The sequence below is a fragment of the Peromyscus maniculatus genome, chromosome 14 (genome assembly GCF_049852395.1).
Source record: "Peromyscus maniculatus bairdii isolate BWxNUB_F1_BW_parent chromosome 14, HU_Pman_BW_mat_3.1, whole genome shotgun sequence".
NCBI lineage: Eukaryota > Metazoa > Chordata > Mammalia > Rodentia > Cricetidae > Peromyscus > Peromyscus maniculatus.
The window spans coordinates 80,077,637-80,091,543 of NC_134865.1; the positions used below are offsets into that span (position 1 = coordinate 80,077,637).

General features: G+C 54.1%; 1 protein-coding gene across 4 annotated transcripts in view; it reads left to right on the forward strand.

Annotated features, from left to right (window-relative positions):
* The window catches only part of Hhipl1 (HHIP like 1), a 28,451-nt gene extending 14,840 nt beyond the window's left edge, over positions 1 to 13,611 (forward strand). For all 4 annotated transcript variants that reach the window (XM_006971693.4, XM_042261151.2, XM_076551347.1 and 1 more), the window contains 3 exons: positions 692 to 773; positions 5,428 to 5,510; positions 7,378 to 13,611. In XM_006971693.4, coding sequence (XP_006971755.1) covers positions 692 to 773; positions 5,428 to 5,510; positions 7,378 to 7,922 — 710 coding nt within the window. In that variant the 3' untranslated portion in view covers positions 7,923 to 13,611. The remainder of the gene's footprint in view (positions 1 to 691; positions 774 to 5,427; positions 5,511 to 7,377) is intronic.
* The last annotated feature ends 296 nt before the right edge of the window (positions 13,612 to 13,907 follow it).

Genomic DNA, 13,907 nt, shown 5'->3' on the forward strand with positions numbered 1-13,907 from the left:
AATGTGAGTTTCCCAAAGGGCAGCCCCAGCCCCAGTCCCACAGAGGTTCTTAAGCTCACCAAGCCCTTGGAAGCCTTTTCTTTTGGTCAGTAGGGGGTTAACATGATTTGGAAGCAGCATCTCTCCTCCCTAGTACCGAGTCTGAAGGAAGGTGCAGTTCCCAAGGGCCCTTCCTCAGTCCTTTGAGTGACACAGAGTGACAGGAAACCAGGAGGAGGCGCCGATGAGCTGGCCAGCCCAGGGCCAGCCCTGGATCACGTCAAGTATCAGTGCTTTCAGACAGAGCAAAAACAGCCTCTCCCGGCCCCTGGCTCTCTAGCTGTGCTTTGGACACATCAATGATCGTACAAGGACCTCTGCTGCCCCAGTGATCTTGCACAGAGACCAAGAGGACAGGGCCACCCTAGGCAGGACTTATGCATACACAGGATGTGGGGACCCAGCTTCCAGATGATCATAGCCAGCAGAATAGGCCTGTTGAACCCTATTGAAGCAGGGAGCAGGGTAATGCTGGGTGGGGAGGTGGGAGCTTCTACGGGCCGAGGCAGGATGAGACATATGGGGACTTCAGGGTTGGTGGAGGTTGGGGTGGGGGGTCAGCCTTTGAGCCTGAGGGCAGCCTGGGTGGGACAGGACGGCCTAGATTGTGTTGCAGACAGTGTTTTCTCATTGCCCCTTTCCCCGTCCAAAGGGGAGCTGTACTTCATGTCCACGGGCGTGCCCAGTGCCACTGCTGCACGAGGAGTCATCTACAAAGTGATAGACCCCTCCAGGTGAGTCCCTGAACTGGTGTCCTGCAGCCCACAGTGTCTGCAGAGACAGTAAGTGCCGCCATCTTCCTCCTCTGACTCCTTCTGTGTGTGACAGCGCCCTCTCAGCTCTCCATGGTATGAACGAAGCCGGGGCCACCATGGGTAGTGTGCCCAGTGTGTATCAACCTGTGGCCTCCAGATGCCTTCCCTGACCCACTTGCCCTCCTGTCCTACCCTGTCCTCTCAGATGTCATCACTTGGCGGTGGCATTGTCTCTCACCTGCCTAAAGTCTCCTCACCGTGGTCATGCCCCTCAGGTCCTGGGAATGGCACAGCACAGACACTAGACTGTGTTTAACGAACAATTATGGGATGATCTTTCTGGAACCCCCTTCCTAGCCTGTAGATTTTTTTTTTTTTGTTTCTCCCTCAGAGCAGCCAATGACCCTAAACTTTGAGACACACCAGGTGTAAAGAAATCCTAAAACACATACTGAGCCTAAAAAAAGTGATTTTCAGCAAGATGTATGGGTATATACTTGTAACCCCAGCTGTTTAGGAGGCTAGAAGGAAGACTGCAAGTTTGAGCTCAGCTTCTGAGAGTTATGAGCTAGCCTAGGCAATTTAGTGAGATCAGATTAAAAGTTGTGTGTGTGTGTGTGTGTGTGTGTGTGTGTGTGTGTGTGTGTGTGCAGGGGGCTGGACAGACTACGGATATAGAGGGCTTTTCTGGCATACACAAGGCTTGAGTTAGTTCTAGTTGATTAAATTTTTTTTAAAGATTTATTTATTTATTATGTATACAGAAGAGAATGCCAGATCTCATTACAGATGGTTGTGAGCCACCATGTGGTTGCCGGGAATTGAACTCAGGACCTCTGGAAGAGCAGTCGGTGCTCTTAACCGCTGAGCCATCTCTCCAGCCCCAAATTTTTAAATTATGATTTATTTTTATTTTATGTGTATTGGTATTTTGCCTGCATGTACGTCTATGTGAGGATGTTGGATTCCAGGGGATCTCTGGAACTGGAGTTACAGACAGTTGTGAGCTGCCATGTGGGTGCTGGGAATTGAACCCGGATCCTCCAGAAGAGCAGCCAGGGCTCGTAACTGCTGAGCCATCTCCCCAGCCCCTCTCCAGTTTAATTTTACGGTTACTGTCTGTGTAGAAGATGAAGTTTATTGCAGAATAGCATGAGGCACTTCCAGGAGCGAGGGGTGCCATCTCAGAGGAGAACGCTGCCCCAGAGCGAGAGTGGCCAGGAAGGTCATTATGTAATGCACACTCTCAAGGGGTGAAAGTGAACAATGACAAAGGGGTCATTGTGTCGGCCTAGTGTTTGGGCAGGTTTTTTTTCTTAAAGTCTCTAAAATGTACGGCTTCTGGAGGGGCATTTTCTTGAACAGGGGATTGTCAGCGTGCACATGTGTGTGTGTGTGTGTGTGTGTGTGTGTGTGTGTGTGTGTGTGTGATGTATGTGAGTGCAGGCATGCACATGGCATGCCATGGAGAGGACACCTCTCAGGAGCTAGTTCTTAGCCTCCAGGTTAGCAGGCCCAGGAGTGTCTGGACCATTCTCCTAGCTATCTCCCAGCTCATGGTAGGATGGCTGGGATTGCAGATGTGTGGGACTGCATCCAGCTTCGTGTATGGGCGTTGCAGATCTGAACATGCGTTATTGGTCTGCGCCAAAGTGCTTTACCCGCTGAGCCGTTTCCCTGGTGCCTGCTTTGTCATTTTGATATAGGATCTTGTCATGTTGCCTAGGCTGGGCTGAAATTCTCAATCCTCCTGCCTCAGCTCCTCAGGGCTGGGATCACAGGTATGCACCACCTTACCAGGGTCTCTCAAGTTTTCTGAAGATTGCTTTAGTTTTCCCCTCGTGTTCTTTGGCATTTTTTATTTTTTTAGACAAGGCCTTGTGTGGTCTAGGCTGCCTTTGCGCTCCTCAGGCCTCTAGCTCCCAGATGCTCCCTTGCCCGGTGCATGCTCCTTCTTGACCTCAGGACCCCACTTCTCATTCAGTCAACATGTTTTCTTTTTTGATTCTTCAGCTGAGACAGCGAGAAAGATGGTTTATTGTACACGAGTTACACTTGGCCACATGTGAGAGCAGAATGAGTTCAGAATGCCATAGGTCCAGGGCAGAGGGCCAGCGGGACTGTTTTGGTTGTAATGAAAGCCAAGTCTCTCAGGTGGTCTCTGCAAGCCGATGGTGACGTTCCAGGTCCATCAGACTTGTAGCGATAGTAGCACACAGTCCCGCGACTTGCACCGAAGTCCCGGCCTTCAGCATCCCTTGCTTCGGCTCCTCCAGCCTCGTGGGTGCACAGGCCATGTTTACTTGGACCTCTGCCTCATCCTTCTCCTCTTGTGCTTCAGCCTGCACATGTGCTTCTTCCTCCACTTCACTCTCACGGCGCATGAGTCCCAAGAAGAGGGCGCTAAGGCTGAGAGTGTCAATATGTTTTCGTAGCTCTTGTTTCCAGACCGATTCTCAGACTCCTTGCTCCTCATACTGTGTGTGTTGTTTTAAATCATGCCTTACAAAAGTACAAATTGATCAATTAATGACATAACTACTTCTCCTCCTCCACCTCCTCCTCCCTCTTTCCCTCTCCTCCCCTGCTCTTCCTCATCCCCCTCCTCCTCTTCCTCACCCTCTTCCTTCTCCCTTCCTCCTCTCCTTCCTTCTCCTCCTCCCCCTCTTCTTCCTCTTCTTCTTTTGAGACAGGGTATCTCTGTGTATCCCTGGCTGTCCTGGAACTCGCTCCATAGACCAGGCTGGCCTCGAACTCACCAAGATCCGCCTTTCTTTGCCTCTGAGTGCTGGGATCAAAGGCATGCGCTGCCACCACCACCTGGCTCATGACAATCCTTCTCACAAAAGCCATAAGCATGCTCTCTCCTCTTATATGTCTCCAACTTGTTTTCCACAAGGTCCCTCCCACCTTCATCCGGGTGGCTTCATACTTGGACCACAATCAGCCTTGCTCTCCTGTCATTGGCTTGTCCCTGAGGAAGGTCATTGTCTCCACATGGCATCATCACTCTTTTTTTTTTTTTTTTTTTTGAGCTGAGGATCGAACCCAGGCAAGTGCTAGGCAAGCACTCTACCACTGAGCTAAATCCCCAACCCGGCATCATCACTCTTAAAAGGATGCTAGCCATTGTCTGCGGAGTCACTGAGCCATCCTCATCCTCCATAGTTCTTGGAAGTTGAGGTTATTTTCATTTAAAAAGGAAATGCTGGGACTGGAGAGATGGCTCAGTTTTTAAGAACACCAGTTGTTCTTCCAGAGGACCTGGGTTAGGTTCCCAGCACCCACATGGTGGCCCACAACCATCTGGAACCAGTTTCAGGGATCAGACTCCCTCTGTTGGCACTGCACACATGTGGTGCACAGATGTACATGCAGGCAAAACACTCACACACATAAAATAAAAACAAATATTTTGTGGGGGGAATAAAAGAAAAAGAATGATTCTCTAAGGACCTGACACTTTTACCGAGCATCTAATTGCTGCCAGATGTCATCTTAGCTGCTTTCTGGCCTTTGATTTCACAACACCCTCTCCCTTTGGTTCATTGTCCCTGTGTATGGAGGGAGAACTTTGACTTTTTTTTTTTTTTTTTGCTCAAGGTCTTGGGGTCAGAGGCAGGCAAAAGTGGGTGGGACTCCTCCCTTTTATTTTTCTCTTTTGGAAGAAGTGTGCTTCCTGGCAGCCACACCTCGGAGGCCTGGTAGCAGACATGTGGAAAAGGAAGAAGCCAGGGAGGAAGGCCCAGGGGCCTCAGCTCACTGCCCAAACAGAACCACTGAGGTGTTTTGCAGTGTAGCCTACAAAGGTTAAAAAAATTATCTTTTCATTTCCTTAAGAGACAACGCCCTCCTCCCCTTACCCAGTGAGAGGTCGGAGGAGGGATTGGCTGCGCCTCCAGCTTTGAGAAGTCTGTGTGTCTTGCAGAGGCACATGTCCCCTCCTCTGCCAAGTCTATCAGGAGGCCACCTCGTCATGTGGCTATTTCAATCCCAGGCTGACGGAACCCCCATTGAAGTCCTGGGCCCACGTGGGGGCAGTCTGGGAACAGGGTCGGACCCATTCAAAGAATCACAGATCAACAGCCAAAAACTAATTAAATGGAATTCTGGTCCTTGTGTTTCTGCAGGATGGGGAAGGAGGCTGCTCACACCCTGACAGCTTTTCTCAGACTCTTTTCTCTGAACTGCAGGCCCCGAGGCTGTGCTGGGCCTGCTGAAGCCAGCTTCCCACGACTCCTCCCTTCTGCGCACTGTGTCTTTTAGCTTGCCTTAACTATCTCCTGCCTTAAATTTCTCCAGGCCTACGTACCACCAGAAACCCCAAACTAGAGGCAGGGAGAGAGACTCTTCTCACAGGCCTGGGGTGGAAGGGGTGGGCAGGAATGGGCATTGAGGGAGTTGGGGGGGGGTCAATGTGGAGTCAGGGGGAGGGCTTCGGAGGGGCAGGGTGCTGCAGGGCCCACGGTAAGAAGGGTTCAGTAGCTGGACACTAGTTACTGCTGTCTCTGTGCACACCTGTCTGGCTCCTACCCTCTTTCCTTACTGCAAGGGGAGGGGATACGGAGTGTGTGTGTGGGGGTGATGCTCAAGGCTGCCCCCCCCCAGTCCTGATCTTCTGTGTGTTTGGCAGACGGGCACCTCCAGGGAAGTGTAAGATACACCCTGCTCAGGTGAAGGTGAAGAGCCGCCTCATCCCCTTTGTGCCCAAGGAAAGTAAGTATTCTCCAGTAGGAGAAGGAGCTCCTGCTACCCCTTAGGTCAGAATGGGGCCCCAGAAGGACCTGGAATGCTTCCACAGCCCCTATACCTAGCACCATGTCTGACACATATGTGACACCCAGCCAGTGTCAATGGACCCTGCAAGTACAATGCATCTTGTTTGACAGATGTGTAGGCAACCCCAGGGGGCTGCAGCCTTAGGCAAAATGTGAGGTATTTGTATCAGGCAAGGGATACACAAAGTGCTTGGGAGGAACACAGAGAGAAGATGCCTATCTGCAAGTAAGGAGGTGGAGCATTTGGGCTGGTCTTCCATAGTTCCATTTTGTCCCACTTGGTTCAGGACAGGAGGAGCCATGAGTAAACCCTGTGTTCTGAAGACCATTCAAGGCTGTGAATGACTGCCTGGGAGAGTCTTATGGAAGGGTAGAGGGGGCTGTTCCATTGGGTCCAAGCTAGGTAGGAACAGTGGATTGAGATAGTAAGATCTTTTGCATACCAAGAGATGAAGGAAATTCATTTGTCTATCCATCAGCTCACCCATTCATCCACCTTCCATCCATTAACCCATCAACCATTCATCCACTCACAAATTTACTCATCCATCAACCCATCCATTCATCAATCCACCTATCATCATCCATCTACCTACTTGCCCACCCATCAATATACTTAGCAACCACTCATCCATTCATCCATCATTCCATCCATCTACCATCCATTCATCCATCCATCCACCCACTTCCTCATAAATCCATCCATCATTATCCATCTAGGCATCCATCCATCCAAACATCAATTCATCTCCCCACTCATTCATCCAAACATTAATTAATTCATCCACCTACCCATCATCCAATTGCTCACGAATCCATCCATCCATTCATCATCCATTTATCCATCTACCCATCCAACCACCCAGCATCCATTTAGCCATTATGAATCGATTCATCTATCCATCCATGCATCCTGCTAACCAGCAACCATACATCTAGAAAGCCATTATCCATCTATCTATTGATCCATCCATTCATCCAGCTATCATCCATCCAGCAGTCCATCTGCCTTAGGGTTTCTATTGCCTCAATAAAACACCATGATCAAAAGCAACAAAGGGTTTATTTCTGCTTACAACTTTCAGGTCACACTCCATCACTGAGGGAAGTCAGGGCAGGAACTCGAGGCAGGAACCTGGAGGCAGAAACTGATGCAGAGGCCATGGAGAACACTGCTTACTGGCTTGCTTGCTCATGGCTTGCTCAGCCTGCTTTTTTTTATATAACTCAGGATCACTTGCCCAGGGTTGGCACACCCACAGTGGGGTGGGCCCTTGCCAATTGTTTTTGTTTGTTTGTTTTTGGCTTTTCGAGTCAGGGTTTCTCTGTGTAGCCCTGACTGTACTGGGACTCACACTGAAGCTATTGCTAGCTTCCATCTTTGTGGCCTCTGCGAGCACAGGAAGCAATAAGTCCCTTGCTCCTGTAAGCTGTCCAGATAACTTCTCCCTTACTGTGCCTGAATTTCAGGGACTTTCCAGTAGCCTGAGGACTCCGGGGAGAGCAGGGCTTAGGACAGACAGCAGCAGTGGCCTGGCACAGCGCCTGCCTGCCAACCAGGGCTTGCTGAATGACTGAAGAAGCGTCTGACATAACTCCAGGCTAGCATCCTTAGGGGTCAGGGTGACCCGTCAAACCCAGCCGGCTCCCTAAGAGGCACCCTAATCTTAGGGTCTGAGTGGAGCCAGCTGAGTGGAGCCGGGCATCTTTCCTTCGGATCTGTTTTCCTGGCACAGGCTGGGGGCTGCGCAGGTAGAAAGGTTGGCAGCAGGTTCCCTCTGACCCCAGGCCTTTCCTCTGCGCAGAGTTCATTCGGACGCCAGAGAGCATTCCTCGCCCCACGGCCCGCGCCCCCACCAAGGCGCCCCGCCGCAGGCGCCCCACGGCCGCTGCCCCTGCGCCTACTATACGGCCCACAAAGCCCGCACGGCCCAGCCGGAGACCAGGGGGCCGGAAGGGAGGCGGGCGACGGCGGGGACGTCCGAGCACCGCAGTCCCTGCGCCCCAGAACGGCTCCGTGCGCCTGGTACGACCCGCTGGCCTGAGCCCCGGCCGCGGGCGGGTGGAAGTGTTCGTAGGAGGACACTGGGGTACAGTGTGTGACGACGCCTGGGACACCAAGGCGGCTGCTGTGGTGTGTCGCCAGCTGGGCTTTGCGCACGCCGTGCGAGCCGCCAAGCGTGCGGAGTTCGGCGAGGGCCGCTCACTACCGATTTTGCTGGACGACGTGCGCTGCACGGGCAGCGAACGCAACCTGCTGGAGTGCGCGCACGCTGGCGTGGGCACGCATAATTGCAAGCACGAAGAGGATGCTGGCGTCGAGTGCAGCCACCAAGACCCGGACCTGTAGGGGCCCCTTCGGCTTGCGGGCACACCATGAGGTGGTTCATCTGCAAGTGACCTCTGTGTCCCCGTGGTGTGTGTGTGTGTGTGTGTGTGTGTGTGTGTGTGTGTGTGTGTGTGTGTGTGATCTCTTACCTCTCAGCACTTCAGAGAGAGAGGGCGGTGACTCTTCAGGAACTGCACCGGGTGGGGGAGGTTGGCTGCCTTCACAGTGTGAGACTGAGGGCCAGGGCTGAGTGACAGGCTCTAGACCAGCAGGAGTGTGGTCGGAGAAACACGGGTCAGAGTGTGGGCAGGTGACCCAGCAGTCCGAGGCACCGCAGAAAAAGAACAGGCTGTCTGAGAGCCACAGAGAAGGATCTTATAGGGTCAGGGGGGCCTGTGGCCATTTGCAGCCCATCAGGGATCAGGCTGCTGAGAGGAATCAAGTGCCCATGAGGGAAGGCAGACCAGAGGGCCTGGAGGACCTCCAAGGCCACTTGCTGCGCCCTGCAAGCACCCTGGAGAGGCTCCTGGGTCCCCTCCGTCCCTGAAGCCTGACCCTCACCTATTCCTGAGACAGAAGCACCCCTAGGCTCCCACTCAGTCCCTTCAGCCTCTGGGCTCCAGCTGGGGACGGGGGTGGGGCTCTACTTTCATCCTCTACTGTCTCCGTCACCTCCGAGGGGATCCTCAGCTTCCTGGGGCCCATCTATGGGCTGAGAAGCCTGCAGGACCTCAAGACTACGCATCACGGCTGTGTCAACAAATGGACTGTTTGCAATCCTTCCCTCCCTCCTATATCACCCACCACACACCTGGAAGCTGGGATGCAAGGTGAAGGGGCAGAGGGAAGAGGGTGGGGCCTGCAGCTCCCCTCCCACTCTGCAGGAAGAGAGTTCCTTGCCCACGGAAGGCCTCACCGGTGGCTCTGTGCCTGGCCCCTGGAGGGAGCTCAGGATAGCTGTAACTTAGCTTCAGATAGGGGTGGATCTAGGGAAACAAATGAGTCACCAGGCAGGGAGGACAGGATGCAGCCTGTGTCAGACCTGGCCAGGGCTCTGGGTGGGGTTCCTGGCCCGACCTTTGCAGGAAAAAAAGCCATTCCTGACTGAGTTCCGATCTGAACAGGCCTGGGTGGTGTTCCAGGCGGAGGAACTGGTGCAGACTCGACTTCTGCTCCTGTTCCTTGCAGTTGAGAGGATCACTGCTGAGGGGGAGCTGGAGGGTCCCCCTGGCTGCTCTGCAGCTCTGGACGCTGGTGGTTCTCTGAAATCAATCAATAAGAAAGTTCCTGAACCGTTAAGGAAATAACGGAAAAGGAAAGCATCCCTTCCCGGGGCAAAGCCGTGCAGCCTGGAGGCCAGGGAGCCGGGGAGCCGTCTTTGCAGCGCAGTTGGAGGAGGGATGCAGCGTGACACGCGTCTACCGTCGGTTCTGTTATTGACAGGAGGGAGGAGCCTGGGCGTGGAGGACAGTAGGCTGAGCAGGTGCACTTGGTGAGTCAGGGTTAGCTGAGAAGGTTCTTTTAACCTTCAACTCCCAAGTCACCTGTGTCCACCTCTTTCGTTTTTGGTTTGTTTGCTTTGGTTTTTTTGAGACAGGGTTTCTCTGTGTAGCCCTGGCTGTCCTGGAACTTACTCACTAGACCAGGCTGGCCTCGAACTCAGAGATCTGCCTGCTTCTGCTTCCCTAGCGCTGGGACTAAAGGCGTGCGCCACCATTGCCCAGCTCTGTGTCCACCTCTCACACACATTAGACTGGAAGGTGGTTCTAGTGCTGTGTGGCCTGAGGACGCCAGTCATTTAACTTCTCTGAGCCTCATGGGAAAAGGGAGGTAATAAGATTTCTGGACTTAAGGTAGCATTACAGATGTAACCAATGCACTCCATGAATCTTCTGAACAGAAAGCTCAGTCCTGATTTGGTGACATCCATGCTGGCAGCTGCCAACCGTGTTGTGTGTGTGTGGGGGCATACCATATGAGGGACTAGCATCGGGGCGACATAGAAACAAGCAAAATGAGAGGAGTGAGCCCCTTCAAGCTAACATGGAGAACCCCAGTCTTCTTTGTGAAGAACCAGCCGGCCTTGATGCAGAACTTACTGCTTCAGGTGTGTCAGGTCCCTTCATCCGGGTAGGCCCCCAGCACTCCCAACGTTACCATCCCCGTGGTGGCTATAAATTGGTGTCCAGGGCTTTGGAGAACATAGGCCTGCTTCTCAGTGGCTCTTCATCCCTGTCCTTCCTCAGTGGCTCCCTCATCCCTGTCCTTCCTCAGTGTCTCCTTCATCCCTGTCCTTCCTCAGGCAGTGGCTCCCCCATCCCTGTCCTTCCTCAGGCAGTGTCTCCCTCATCCCTGTCCTTCCTCAGTGTCTCCCCCATCCCTGTCCTTCCTCAGGCAGTGTCTCCCTCATCCCTGTCCTTCCTCAGGCAGTGTCTCCCTCATCCCTGTCCTTCCTCAGTGTCTCCCTCATCCCTGTCCTTCCTCAGGCAGTGGCTCCTCATCCCTGTCTTTCCTCAGGCAGTGGCTCCTCATCCCTGTCCTTCCTCAGGCAGTGGCTCCCTCATCCCTGTCCTTCCTCAGTGTCTCCCCCATCCCTGTCCTTCCTCAGGCAGTGGCTCCTCATCCCTGTCTTTCCTCAGGCAGTGTCTCCTCATCCCTGTCCTTCCTCAGGCAGTGTCTCCCTCATCCCTGTCCTTCCTCAGTGTCTCCCTCATCCCTGTCCTTCCTCAGGCAGTGGCTCCCCCATCCCTGTCCTTCCTCAGGCAGTGGCTCCCCCATCCCTGTCCTTCCTCAGGCAGTGGCTCCCCCATCCCTGTCCTTCCTCAGGCAGTGGCTCCCCCATCCCTGTCCTTCCTCAGGCAGTGGCTCCCTCATCCCTGTCCTTCCTCAGGCAGTGTCTCCCCCATCCCTGTCCTTCCTCAGGCAGTGTCTCCCTCATCCCTGTCCTTCCTCAGGCAGTGTCTCCCTCATCCCTGTCCTTCCTCAGTGTCTCCCCCATTCCTGTCCTTCCTCAGGCAGTGTCTCCCCCATCCCTGTCCTTCCTCAGGCAGTGTCTCCCTCATCCCTGTCCTTCCTCAGGCAGTGGCTCCCTCATCCCTGTCCTTCCTCAGTGTCTCCCCCATTCCTGTCCTTCCTCAGGCAGTGTCTCCCTCATCCCTGTCCTTTCTCAGGCAGTGTCTCCCTCATCCCTGTCCTTCCTCAGTGGCTCCCTCATCCCTGTCTTTCCTCAGGCAGTGTCTCCCTCATCCCTGTCCTTCCTCAGGCTGTGGCTCCACATCCCTGTCCTTCCTCAGGCAGTGGCTCCTCATCCCTGTCCTTCCTCAGTGTCTCCCTCATCCCTGTCCTTCCTCAGTGTCTCCCTCATCCCTGTCCTTCCTCAGGCAGTGGCTCCTCATCCCTGTCCTTCCTCAGGCAGTGGCTCCCTCATCCCTGTCCTTCCTCAGTGTCTCCCCCATCCCTGTCCTTCCTCAGGCAGTGTCTCCCCCATCCCTGTCCTTCCTCAGGCAGTGTCTCCCTCATCCCTGTCCTTCCTCAGGCAGTGTCTCCCTCATCCCTGTCCTTCCTCAGTGTCTCCCCCATCCCTGCCCTTCCTCAGGCAGTGTCTCCCTCATCCCTGTCCTTCCTCAGGCAGTGTCTCCCTCATCCCTGTCTTTCCTCAGGCAGTGTCTCCTCATCCCTGTCTTTCCTCAGGCAGTGGCTCCTCATCCCTGTCCTTCCTCAGGCAGTGTCTCCCTCATCCCTGTCCTTCCTCAGTGTCTCCCTCATCCCTGTCCTTCCTCAGTGTCTCCCTCATCCCTATCCTTCCTCAGGCAGTGGCTCCCCCATCCCTGTCCTTCCTCAGGCAGTGTCTCCTCATCCCTGTCCTTCCTCAGTGTCTCCCCCATCCCTGTCCTTCCTCAGGCAGTGTCTCCTCATCCCTGTCCTTCCTCAGTGGCTCCCTCATCCCTGTCCTTCCTCAGGCAGTGGCTCCTCATCCCTGTCCTTCCTCAGGCAGTGTCTCCCTCATCCCTGTCCTTCCTCAGTGTCTCCCTCATCCCTGTCCTTCCTCAGTGTCTCCCTCATCCCTATCCTTCCTCAGGCAGTGGCTCCCCCATCCCTGTCCTTCCTCAGGCAGTGTCTCCTCATCCCTGTCCTTCCTCAGTGTCTCCCCCATCCCTGTCCTTCCTCAGGCAGTGTCTCCTCATCCCTGTCCTTCCTCAGTGTCTCCTCATCCCTGTCCTTCCTCAGGCAGTGTCTCCTCATCCCTGTCCTTCCTCAGGCAGTGGCTCCCTCATCCCTGTCCTTCCTCAGGCAGTGTCTCCCTCATCCCTGTCCTTCCTCAGGCAGTGTCTCCCTCATCCCTGTCCTTCCTCAGGCAGTGTCTCCCTCATCCCTGTCCTTCCTCAGGCAGTGGCTCCTCATCCCTGTCCTTCCTCAGGCAGTGTCTCCCTCATCCCTGTCCTTCCTCAGGCAGTGTCTCCCTCATCCCTGTCCTTCCTCAGTGTCTCCCCCATCCATGTCCTTCCTCAGGCAGTGGCTCCCTCATCCCTGTCCTTCCTCAGTGGCTCCCTCATCCCTGTCTTTCTTCAGGCAGTGGCTCCTCATTCCTGTCTTTCCTCAGGCAGTGGCTCCCCCATCCCTGTCCTTCCTCAGGCAGTGTCTCCCTCATCCCTGTCCTTCCTCAGTGTCTCCCTCATCCCTGTCCTTCCTCAGTGTCTCCCTCATCCCTATCCTTCCTCAGGCAGTGGCTCCCCCATCCCTGTCCTTCCTCAGGCAGTGTCTCCTCATCCCTGTCCTTCCTCAGTGTCTCCCCCATCCCTGTCCTTCCTCAGGCAGTGTCTCCTCATCCCTGTCCTTCCTCAGTGTCTCCTCATCCCTGTCCTTCCTCAGGCAGTGTCTCCTCATCCCTGTCCTTCCTCAGGCAGTGGCTCCCTCATCCCTGTCCTTCCTCAGGCAGTGTCTCCCTCATCCCTGTCCTTCCTCAGGCAGTGTCTCCCTCATCCCTGTCCTTCCTCAGGCAGTGTCTCCCTCATCCCTGTCCTTCCTCAGGCAGTGGCTCCTCATCCCTGTCCTTCCTCAGGCAGTGTCTCCCTCATCCCTGTCCTTCCTCAGGCAGTGTCTCCCTCATCCCTGTCCTTCCTCAGTGTCTCCCCCATCCATGTCCTTCCTCAGGCAGTGGCTCCCTCATCCCTGTCCTTCCTCAGTGGCTCCCTCATCCCTGTCTTTCTTCAGGCAGTGGCTCCTCATTCCTGTCTTTCCTCAGGCAGTGGCTCCCCCATCCCTGTCTTTCCTCAGGCAGTGGCTCCAGATCCATCTTTGCTACATCTCCCCAGTGGTTCCTGCTGGGAAATGGCACTCTATTGGGAGATGTTTTGACTAGTTTTTATATCAGCTTAACATTAGCTAGAGTCCTTTGAGAAGTGGGAACTCAGCTGAGAAAATGTGCCCACCACTCTGTCATGTGGGAAAGCCTGTGGGGGAGTTTCCTTGATTAATGATTGATGTGGGAGGATCATAGCCCATTGTGGGTGGTGCCACCCCTGGGAGGGTGGTCCTTGATGGTGTAAGAAAGCAGGCTGAACAAAGCATGGAGGAGCAAGCCAGTAAGCAGTGTTCCTCCATGGCCTCTGTATCAGTTCCTGCCTCCAGGTTCCTGATTTGAGTTCTTGCCCTGACTTCCATGGATGATGGACTATGAGATGTAAACTTAAATAAACCCCTTTCTCCCCAAGTTGCTTTTGGTCACGGTGTTTTATCCTAGCAATAGAAACCCTAAGACGGAACATCTACAGGGGCAGTTTGCAGGGACGGCATGAGTGGCAGGGCCCCATCCTGACTTTGACTCAGGTCTGGGTTTCGTCGTTTGAGCTCCTGTGTAAGGAAATGCTGTGACCTAAGGGCCATGCTCTGGGTCTGCTGTCTGTGTTCCACCGCCCAGTGGAAGAAAGTGAACCGTGGAGGCAATTCAAGTTCCAGAAGCCGTGTTAAAAGAGTATAATAGTTTTTACTCTTTAATTAAAAAAATAT